General features: G+C 43.1%; 1 protein-coding gene across 1 annotated transcript; it reads right to left on the reverse strand.

Moving 5' to 3' along the window:
• Window positions 1–438: 438 nt before the first annotated feature.
• Window positions 439–10,611, reverse strand: ca5a (carbonic anhydrase Va). The gene is made up of 7 exons (XM_080841871.1): window positions 10,108–10,611; window positions 7,417–7,614; window positions 7,058–7,176; window positions 5,721–5,816; window positions 5,478–5,540; window positions 4,928–5,086; window positions 439–3,676 (listed from the first exon to the last, which is right to left on the reverse strand). Exons 1-7 carry the CDS (start codon window positions 10,247–10,249, stop codon window positions 3,524–3,526), a joined length of 930 nt encoding a protein of 309 aa, XP_080697997.1. The 5' UTR covers window positions 10,250–10,611; the 3' UTR covers window positions 439–3,523.
• Window positions 10,612–11,740: the final 1,129 nt, after the last annotated feature.

Consider the following 11,740-nt stretch of genomic DNA (forward strand, 5'->3'; position numbering starts at 1 on the left):
TCAGAGTAAGTTGCAATCTCAAACCCATTCTCCAGACGTGTTGACCAGTGGAACATTTGATGATCACAGTCTTTGCACCAGTCACTTCCTACTAACAACCCAACACCACTGTGTATCAAACACACTGTGGGCAATCAGGAGGCATTAATGTGGGGAATCAGTGGTGCCAGGCAGTATCCACGCATTTCATTAACAATAGTGAGTTGCTTGTTACTTTATCACTTCAATTCCATGCCATGCAAACAATTGAAAGCATGCTTGGATATGATCTATTTGTTTAGCTGCAGGCATATTGTTATGCACTTGACACAGGTGTTTTTTTTTTTTTTTTACATGCAGAGGAGTCTTTCGAATTGCTGTACGCAAAACCACAACACACTGAAAAACACAACTAAAAACACAACTATTTTTGATGACGTTTTCAATAAGCTCAGTGGGTTCATAGGTTAATAATCTTTATTATACACTTTTTAGTCATAAAATCTTAAAACATTTGTCATACTCTCATAGATGATGCACCATTTTAGACATTTTAACAGAATGGCCTTGTACATTGGGAGTTTGCTCTTTCTACACATCTGAACTCAGTTCTGTTCTGAATGGCCTTGTGGGTTCCGTTCTCAGGGTTCCGTCTGCACCAGCGGGAGACGTTAGACTAACAGCTGGCACAATAGTGCATGCTGGGAAGAGGCCGTCTTCCAGGGATCCAAAGGAAACCATATGTGCTTTATCAGTAAAACACATATACATATACACACACACACACACACACACACACACACACACACACACACACACACACACACACACACACACACAACCCGTTAACTCATCTAAACTCTACACATAGCACACTCCTCTAGCCTACAGAAAACACCCAACCCAATAACAAAAACAGCATAGATAGGTTGCATGAGAAATCACTCTGAATAAACTTGTGCGTACATTTTGCATGATTTCTGCAGTGTAATAAAGGCGGCTGTAGTATACAGTACAATATAAAGAGCTCCTTCAGAGTGTGAAACAGTACCAGGGAAGTTGTTAATACAGTCATTTAAAAAAGAAAAAGAAACATAAGATTAAAACTTTAAATAGAATTGCATTTTTCCACTAAAAGGCCTAACAGACTGCTTCCTGACACAGCAAAGTCACACAACCTCTGAATCAATGGGATTTTGATTTCTTCAGTTTTCCACCACTAACAATACACTAAAGACCGTTTCAATTTTAGTGTCTTCTTAGATTATGCAAATCCCATAACCCAATACACGCTCGTCCCCCTAACCGAAAAAAAACACACACACACACCAACCCCAACCAAGCCTTGTTCTGGACCTCCTGGTGTGAGGGGCCCTTTACACTGTGTGTGTGTGTGTATGTGTGTGTGTGTGTGAGAGAGAGAGAGAGAGAGATGAGCAGGTGGGATGATACAGCCCCCTCTTCCTTTATACAGCTGTTTGCACAGCGAGCTCCAGCCTTCAGCTCAGGTTAGCATCAGACAGCTCTCCCGTGAAGCTGACTGTGTGAGTGAATGTTTGTGTGTGTGAACAAGTGTGTGTGTGTTTGTGTGTTGAGCAGGGGGATGGAAGGGGCGGGGGGTGGGGGGGGGGGGGGGGGGGCAGATGGCCTTGTAGGCCACTAGCATGCAAAGGGCTGGTTTATTTAGCAGCGTTATGGTCACTGATCCTAAAGACAACAAGACAACCACCCTCCCATGCCCCCCGCCTCTCTCTCCTTCCCTCAGCTACATTCCCTCCCTCTTTCCTAGACCCCCCTACTGCTCCCTGATGGATGAGGAACGGACAACCATCACCAGAAAATTGGAAATCCAACAAGAAACAAACCAAAAGAGACAACCCTCTCCCCTTTCAAAGCCCTTTCCCAGTGAACGTTACAGATAAAAATGGAGAATAAACCTGGTCAGGAATGTAGGGAGTTGGGAAAATATATTCCATCCAACTGGTCCCTTGTGAGTCCCTTTACACTAGTCCTCTCAGTCCCATATGCGGTAAATGAACTCCTCTAACTCTAAACTTAAAACCTAAACCATAAACTCATCTTTCAACCACAAACACCTCGTCTTCTAAATACATTCACCCTCATCCATGCCCTTTCAGATGGGGAAGTGTTACTGAATGCATGGAGTAACACTGCCCCTGCTGGTTACAAGTTGTAATTACAGCAGACACACCAGATGGGTGTTGCTTTCCTGCTCCAATGGATAAAAAGCCATCGCTTGGCTGGAGAGAGAGTCAGAATGAGAACTCTCTCTGCACGCAACATTCCAGAAACAGCTGAAGAAATCCCTACTGCACACACACACTCCATACACACACAGACTTCACCCCGACATTAACCTCAAAGAAACTGCAGGAGAGATTACAACACCCACAGACACACACATACATACACATACAAACGAACATCACACAAGTTGCACAACCTCACTCTCATCACTAACATGAGACTGGCACCGACTGCACACGTAAGCAGGTCAGATTCTCAAATGCACAAATCCAGCGAAACCTCTGCTGCATCCGGATCAATAACTGCTGCACTCTACAACCTCTCAAATCTGATCTCCGACTGAACACACACACACACACACACACACACACACACACACACACACACACACACACACACACGAGAGAGCTGCACAGACAGCCAGTTGAGTTGTGAAAAGCACTTTAGGGATTTTGCTGCAGGCATCACATGTTGAACTGAGCACTGTTGATGGTGTGCTAATAGTGTGTGTGTGAATGAGTGTGTGATAGAGAGACAAAGAGTGTGTTTGTGTGTGTGTGTGTGTGTGTGTGTGTGTGTGTGTGTGTGTGTGTGTGTATGCATGTTTGCCTCACTGGTCACACTAGTGCCCACAGCAGCTTCAGCATAAAAATGAACATGTGTTGTGTATGTGAGTGTGCCTGAATGTTAAGGGCAGGAATATGGACATCTGTAACTAATGCACATAATCAGATAATCACAAAGGCCTGAAGAAAACAGACAGCTGCCAAAAATGTTCTAAGTGTTAAAACAAAACAAAAAAATGTCCTTAAAAGCGGTTTGATTTGTTTGAGGCAACTCAGGGTGACTGTGTGTGTTCAATTCAGCACACTAGAGGGCGCTGAACTTCTGCAACAAGTTAATAGCTGCCCTCTTCCCATTTTTACCACACACACACAAACACACATACACACATACACACAGATAAGTATGAAAGGAATGAGGTTCTGTAAGTCCTCATAACTCACATGACTGAGGCTACTGCTGAAAGAAGGTACATTTTAGTAAATGCCAATCCTATTCCAAATACAATCCTATTCCCAATACTATTTACCATTAAGAACTGTTAAAAACATTTAAAAGCTTTCTTGCGGTTCGATTCCTGGTCACGACCCCAGTAAGAGCCATTGAAGCCATGGTTTGACGTCCAGATATGTTAACAGGTGATTGGTCAGAGGGGACATCTCTCAAGCAAAGTTATCATGGGATTGGCCCACGTGCCCACGTGGGTGGGGCTTCAGAGGGCGGAGGGCTCCCCATGCTGAAAGGGGTCGAAGGAGGAGCGGACAGACCGTCCGGCCAGAGGCTGCTGCACCCGGAAGTTATTCACCATACTCCTCTGGACCTCCTCCTCTGCTGATGTAAACAGAAGACTACGGAACACAGCCAACTGAAAAAGAGAGAGAGAGAGAGGTGGGTAGACACATATGCAAACACACAGGGGAAAGAGAAGGAGAGGGGGGAGGAGAGGGAGAGGTGGGTAGACACATATACAAACACACAGGGAAATGAGAAGGAGAGAGTGAGACAGAGAGAGAGGTGGGTAGACTCATATACAAACACAGGGAAAGAAGAAGGAGAGGGGGAGAAAGAGAGAATGAGAGGTGGGAGGAGAGAAGAGATGGAGACAGGGGAAGGAGAGAGAGGGGGAGAAAGAGAGAGTGAGTGGTCATTAAGAGTGGAAAAAACATTGCTGGACAGCTCTGAGCCTGGAGTCTAATTTCTGACCCATCCACTGCTCCCTCCCCCTTCCTGGTTGCCATAGTGCTGGGGAACATTCTGTCCTGTTGACAGAGCCCCCCGTCACGTTACAGGACAAACATCAGAAGCACACCACGTCCTTGCAAGACCATGCAACGACTAACTCACTACATCAAAATATTTAAAAAAACACTCACAAAAAAAAACTTTCATATGTAACTTACATCAACGGAATGGCCAAAAAAGGTTGTATTTTGGTCAACTAATGGCATTTAACCAGTGCATGGTATTATTTCCTGTCCTGTCCTGCACTGTCCTCTCAGAAACAACAAAGCTGTTTCAGCACCACCTTGAAACACCTTCTGATAGAAATTGTGATTGTTACCATAGAGACCTGAGTTCAAGGCCACGTGGGTGTGACTGAACTCTACCTTCTACCTTCACCAAACACAGGCTTTTTCCACCCTCTCAGAAACTAGAACCTGTGTGTGTGGGTGGGTGGGTTTCTGTCTAAGCTGCGCCTTGTCTGTTGTAAAGGGAGAAGCTCACTTGTTCTACCAATCTCAGTAGAAAAACTGCGATGAAAGACATCAGAAAGACTGCGGGACCTAGTTAATATTCATTCCATTGTACTAAAGGGTTACAGAAGAACATAGAGGTGCTCAAAGATGTAAACAATGATGAATATAAATGACAGCTACCCCAATGAATGAACAATGAACAGCTAAATGTGTTTGGATAACCCTTGACCTTAAGCCCTGACCTAAGTTCTACATTTTGAGTCACACAACCTCATGTGACAATAAATCTTGTCATGGATCGTCAGTTAAGCAGATGAAACAAGATTTTTGTCAACACATATTTGGGAACAGGTGAATTACAAAATGACACATTGACTCCAGATGTCTGTGTTTGATTTCAGTGAATAAGACCAGTCTACCTGGTCATGGCTGACTTCAATTGGCTGCTTCATGACCATCCAGGTGACAGTTTCTGTTAGGGGGGGTGTGGTCAGTGATCCATAATAAGTCCAGTAGTCCTCTGTGTTCTCTGGCAGCAGGCAAGCAGGGTCAAAGCGGTTAAATTCCACAAGACTGTCCTGAAGAGGAAACACATACACACACACATATGCACAGAGTAATCTCAGTTATGCTGTTTTGCAGAAAAAAAGTGCATTGGAGTAGACTATAAAAGAGTGAATGCACCCTAAAATGTACGATGATAAACTAAATGATTGCACACATACCGGTTGCACATGCACACAATAACAGTGTGTTCTCTTCTCAACTATAGTGTACTGTTGGAACAACAGATTCCTTTGAAGCTTACCTTAAGAATGTTTAATACTACACAAGGAGGTGAAGGGATATCTGTAACATCTAGATGGTGATAAGCAATCCAAATAAAATCCCTTTCATAACTCTCTCTCTCACAATCACACACATGCACATGTGCGCACACACACATACTACAACTCATGCAGAACTTACCTTGTGCCTCACAGCTGGGAGAGCGTCCACCAGTTTCTGTAGACCTTCGTGCCTCTTCCCTAACTGAAAGGGAATATACAGCATTTAGCTTATAACACACACACAATCACACACACACACTCACTCACACACACACACACAATTTCATAAGGGAGAAGAAGGGAAAGAAAACAAAGTATACAGATGAGGTGGAAAAGAGAGAAAGTGATCAGTAGAAGGATGCAGGAGAAGGGAGGGGCTTACCTTGAGAAAGACTCCAATGACACCAAGGCCATTCTCCTCCATCACGGCCTCTTCAAAAAGACTGTACTTGTCAGAGTTCCAGTGGACCAAGTGCAGCTGTAAAGACACACAAATGGTCACCACCACAAACACACACTGATAACATTTTGAAACAATGTTCATTGTTCAATATCCCTGTTCCCTACACTCATTCTCAGACTGGCAGTCAATCTGAAAGCAATAAGGGACAAGGAACAGTTTCAGCTGAGATAGACTAATAGTTTGTAACACACACACACGCACATGCACATGCACATGCACACGCACACACACACACACACACACACACACTCACACACTCAAACACACACACACACACACACACACACTAGAGTGATTCTGTAGTCAGCTTGAAGCCTGATTAAGTTATGTAAACTACAGTCAGTCTACAAAGAACTCCAATAATTTTGAGGTGAGCTCGAACCCCAGCCCAATTCCTCTCTAACTCCTACCCTCTACTCCCCCAGCCCAGCCCTTGTGAAAAGGCTTTTGAAAGACCCATTGTCAGGCAACCAAGTTCAGCCCTTTACACAAACAGAGATCACTTACAAGAGCAGGCCTCGGTGAAACATAAAACATGCCCCATACACAAAAGACACTGGTGGCTAGATGGAAACGAAACAAGGCACACACACACACACACACACACACACACACACACACACACACACACACACACACACACACACACACACACACACACACACACACACACACACACACACACACACACACACACACACACACACACACACACACACACACACACACGGCATTATATAACTAATGAAGGAGTGTGTTTTTAAAATAGATGTCCAGGTCATCAGGCGACAGTGACAGAGGAGTTGATGCAGAGTGTGCTGCACTGTCACTGGCACACACACGCAGTACATTCCAGGAGATTTATAAATGGAGGTCTTTCCAACCAGCAAGACCTCTATTGGTCAAACCTCCACTGTTCCTGGCACACAGCTGCCCTCTCATGCCCTCTCATGCCACACACACACTTCCAATCGTTCTCTCTCTCTTTCACACACCACACACACACACACACACACACACACACACACACACGTCCACACACATCCACACCCTCAAACACAGCCACTGATAGCACTAGTTAAGAGTGTGCGAGGCTCGGCTCCATTAAAACCTCTGACCCCTACCTTCACCATCAGATTCACCATCAGTGATGGCAGAATGTCTGATAATCTAAAGTGCGATGCAATGAGTAAAGACAATTAGTAGCTACAATGGGACTCAGAGCAACCATCATCACATCCTCTCAGACACAATACCTCTGCAGGAAACAGCCGTCGATCTACGGAGTGCTCAGACCCCCATGCATTGGACTCCCCCCAGTGAAAATGGAACTGGCAGAGCCGATACTGGTCCTCCAATGGCCCTCCCTTAACAGCTGGGAACAGAAATGAAGAAACATCAGATTAAGCCTGAAATTGGCACTGTCAGGAGCCAAAAAAGCCTTTTACAAGTATTAAAGTTCACTTCTTTATAATTACAATATATATATTTTTTAAAGCGAAAGAGTTTAACATTAAGGGTTAAGGCCTTATAAGAGATGTGTCACATTATGTTTCTTGAAACACCTGACACCATAGTCTTGTTTTGAGGAAGTGGTCAGTTTAGAAATGCTCACTTGATCTGTCCGTCGTGTCGTCATATTCGACCATGAAGGAGTAGCCGTTGTTCCAGATTTGCTGACATGTCCGCGGGTCGTAGCGCATCTCCAGCGGTTTGAGCTGCCGATCCCACTCCGTCTTGCGCACCGCTATATCTATGGGAGACTGGCGATCTCCCCCCGGGACAGCCAGCGGACCCTGCCACATCGGGTGCACTTTGGGGAAGACAGAAGACACGGGTTAAATCATCGACGGCACAAAGACGTAACAGCCTACTCAAAACAAAGAAAATGAAATATAGTACTCCAAAACAGCCACAATCAAACACTACAACTCACTTTTCATTATACACTCAGCTGCCTCCAAAGCAGATGTACACATGTTTAGAGAATATATCGTAACAAAATTTAACTTCACCGAGATGCGCGAACGCGAGACTACTTCATGAACAATCGGTCCTTTCTTGACTCTGGTCAAAAAAACTTAAGGTCGGAAAAAATGATTTACTTCCTCCTAGTTTTAACTTCATTCAGAGGAGCTACGCTGAAGAAACTGACAGTTGGAATGTGGGCTGCCTCCTTCACAGCTGGACTCTGGAAGGGCGCATTTACAAACGATTAAGACACGATTTTCGATTTATTTCATAATCCCCTGAAATACTTTTCCTTTGCTTTAAAATGTTCATGTCTGTAAGCTACAAGTGGACCGCCTACCGCCACGAAATACAATACTACAAGGAAAGTGTCCAAAAGTTATGACTCGGCATCACGTGGGTAACTACCCACACTGGTTTAGAGAACTATTTCAGGAAAAGGAGATGAAATTAAACTGACTAAAATGACTAAGGAAGATAAAAAATGTTTAGAGATTTTTTTTTTAGCTTGTTATTCAAGCCTTGCACCTTCATGTGTACATGGGTACGAACTAAATATGCTGACAGAGCATCAAAGATTAGGCTTGCAGTGAAGTTTAGGATTTTCTCTTTCATAATCTCTGGCTGTTAATTGACTAGTACATAGTTCTAGTGTGTCTGTGCCTGTGATCATCTCTGTTGATAGCATGACTGAAACATGTTAAGTAATCCTGTGTAGTGTCAGCAACTTTACCATAGGCTACTTTCACAAAGCTTAAAATGTTTGACTGCATTGTGTGCAGCTTTCCTCAGTATGTAACTATAACAACAGCCATGACCTCTGGCCGGCAATTGGAGGTCTCACATATAGGTGATGTGCAGTATCAAAGCTTTCCAAGCCAACATGCACACACCAAGACTAGGCTCTCCAAAATTAAAGCTGTCCATTAAAGCTACAATGGGCTGATATTTTGAACTTTTTTTTGAAAGATTTAAAAGGTTTTTAGCTAATACTATTATTTCCTTAATGTTCACAAAAAAATTAAAGTTTTACATTTATTTCCGTCTTAACAAATAAAGTAGAGTAAAATTATATTCCACCAGTAAACTCAATTCCATGGGTTTTTTACAACTTGACTTTGTCCTTTTAATAATATGAAACAAGATAGGTAGGTAGCCATGACTTTTTGGCATTCTTCAAGGGAAAATAACAAATTATCTCAAATACCTTTGCAATGTAATTTCTTGACCATATTATTATGTCAAGATACAGTGCCTATCACAAATTTACATAAGATACAACAACAAACAAACAATGTTGTATGGTGGGGTAAATGAAGATACCATTTAATGACATTTTCAGTACTGATGGCCGGGCACAGTCATCTTTAGAACAGCCTCCAAACCGGACACACAGCTCAAGAGAAAGCATTTACAGGTAAATGACGTCAATCACATGACCAGCACATCTGCCTGAACTTGTTTGTCCTGTCAAGGGGGATTATGACTGTAGGCAAACAGCAAAAAAAAAATGCGCATACACTCCCAATACAGTCAAATACCAGCCTAGTTTACCTCTGCTTTCCTCAGTGAATGGAAAGGAATAGCACATTTCTCATTCACTGCCATCTAACAAGGCATGCCCTTACTCTCTCTTTCTGCCATGAGCTTGCCTCCACAAACTACTATTGTTTCCGTAGCCAGACCGAGTGTGTTGAGCTGTTTTGTGTCCTTACAGAACGCAGAAAAACAAGTGAATTAACAAGGTGTGGCTCCAATCGTCTGTCCAAGGAGGACAATAAAACACTGTTGCCTGTTAACGGGTTTAAACACAATGTTTTTAAGTAGTGAGGCGTGTTGTCTCATAATTTCACCTGGAGGAACATTGATCTAAATAATGAATCAACACAAAAACGTTTTGTGCACTTTCACTGTAGCGTATGCTAAACATATTGGGGAGCTTGTTCTTTTCCCAGGTGATCATCTTGGTCAAACTCATCCGGAAGCCATCAACAACAACAGCAAGTAGCATAGCACCACCACTTGGGTAGTGTTACACCAGTGTAAGAAAAACAATTGAACCCCCTTGACTAACACCATAATGCTAACGTTAAAATAATCGATGTTCCGCACAAAGGCAAAGAGTTAATTTCTCAACATTAGATCACTCCATGAAAAACGGAGAGGTGATACTGTAATCCTACCTAAATGGAGGGGTGGCTAGCTCCCCCCCTGACCTATATAGCGCTGATTGACCAAGCACGCTATAGCACATTAATTCACGGGGTGAAACAACTCTGCACATATTCTATACGCAGAAAGACAGGCTATCTAAGCAGCATATTCAACCACTTACTTGCGGAGAGTACATATTTGCTGGAGCACGCCGTTAGGTTACATCTGCGAACAGGAATCCAGCGATGGTCCCGCAGCTCTCTACGGAGCTGTCTCTGAAGCTGACGACCAAGCGGGGTTAGAATTGCGGATAGAGTGACCATGCTGTTTCCAGACAGCTGCCTGTAAGCTGCAGCTCTCCTCTAGTCAGTCACCGGCTTCTCGACGTGATCTTCCTTGTGATGGCACTTCTGCTGAGTGGGTGACTAGTTCTTGAATCAGTTTCCTCGATGTGCTTACACTACCGTCATCCGCATCAATGTTTTGAAAACTAGTACATTCTGTGATACACTACTCCGAACTGCAGCTAGGTGGCTAACAATAATTACGTAGCAAACGTTGCCTTCGCTTGACGGGGATAACTTCTAAGTGTGATTCAAATGTTTAGATTTTACAATTGAATGACTTTTGATTCTTACGTTTCTTATGAATTGTTCTGGTCGGACGATTGTGTTTAGAGTAATGTTGGAGATGGTTAAATGTCCCGAGAGACTCGAGAAGGCCCCTTCTGTGACTCGATTGCTGTTGGTGAAAATGGTGGGGGTCTACAGAACTAACCAATCAAATTCGCTCCAGGAGGGGCGGTTCGATGAACGTCCTCTTACGCACACAGTATTTACCTTTTAAGTCAAATACACATGCAGGAGAAACATTGTTACATCACGTTTGAGATTAACTCAGACATTGTTCAAGATTTTTTTTAAAGGAAAATGATTATAATTACTTTGTCATTATCTGTTATTGCTACTATATTATTGCTACTATATTTGTGTAAAATAATGCGCACAAACAAGTAGCTAGACACCTGTGGTGCTGACATGTCTGCTGTGAAAGGATGAGCAGTTCTATATTCCCAGAAGCACTGAGCCAATTTGGTCAAAGATCAATGAACTCTCCATGCTTTCAGCAATGACAGATCAGCATCTGGACACACAACAACGCCTGTGGACTCTGCCCACAGCATCAAATTTGGCTCGAGGTTTTGTTTTTCTATTGCAATATGACATCACATGTGTGGCAAGAATTTGCCCTTAGGACAGAAAAAACTCATGCCATCAGACTCAGTGTGGTCAGTAGGCCTAATTAAAGTACAGCTGTTGTAGAAGAAATGTGAACACACAGAAATACCAACGGTACAATCCAACAAAAAACAGCTATTTAGCTGTACTATAAATGTGGCATCACACGAGAATCCACATGATCTGCAATACAACTACGGAGTATGGTTAGTTTATTGTCAGATACCAACAACGGAACTAATATAAGGTTTGATATTTTTTAAGGTAAGGGATTTAGTTGCTGACTTGAGGAAGAACGAGGTGCTGCTTGTTCTAAGACTCAGGTCCCAACACAATTTGCCCATTTGTAGGTCTAATCCCATTAATGGAGTCCATATTATGGTTGTGTTCCTCAGCAGAAACAATTAAATATTTTTCTTTTTGGGAAAGAGAGGTGCTCAAAATACACATTTGGCCCATTGAAATATGGAGCACAACAAATAGGAAAGGAGACATAATAGGAGGAAAGCTAAAAGTATGGGTACTTACTAGCCTTAGATAACCAACCGAAGACATGATTTGCATACCCTTTTGTTG

This window comes from Sprattus sprattus (assembly GCF_963457725.1).
Source record: "Sprattus sprattus genome assembly, chromosome: 7".
Taxonomy (NCBI): Eukaryota; Metazoa; Chordata; class Actinopteri; order Clupeiformes; family Clupeidae; genus Sprattus; species Sprattus sprattus.

What these genes read in the sequence shown, in the direction of transcription:
- ca5a (XM_080841871.1), bottom strand. Translation starts at nt 10,249, where the DNA reads ATGGTCACTCTATCCGCAATTCTAACCCCGCTTGGTCGTCAGCTTCAG. An exon ending in TCATTGGAGTCTTTCTCAAG is followed by an intron (nt 5,541 to 5,720) that starts GTAAGCCCCTCC and finishes ATTCCCTTTCAG; the next exon opens with TTAGGGAAGAGGCACGAAGG. An exon ending in TTGAAGTCAGCCATGACCAG is followed by an intron (nt 3,677 to 4,927) that starts GTAGACTGGTCT and finishes TCTCTTTTTCAG; the next exon opens with TTGGCTGTGTTCCGTAGTCT.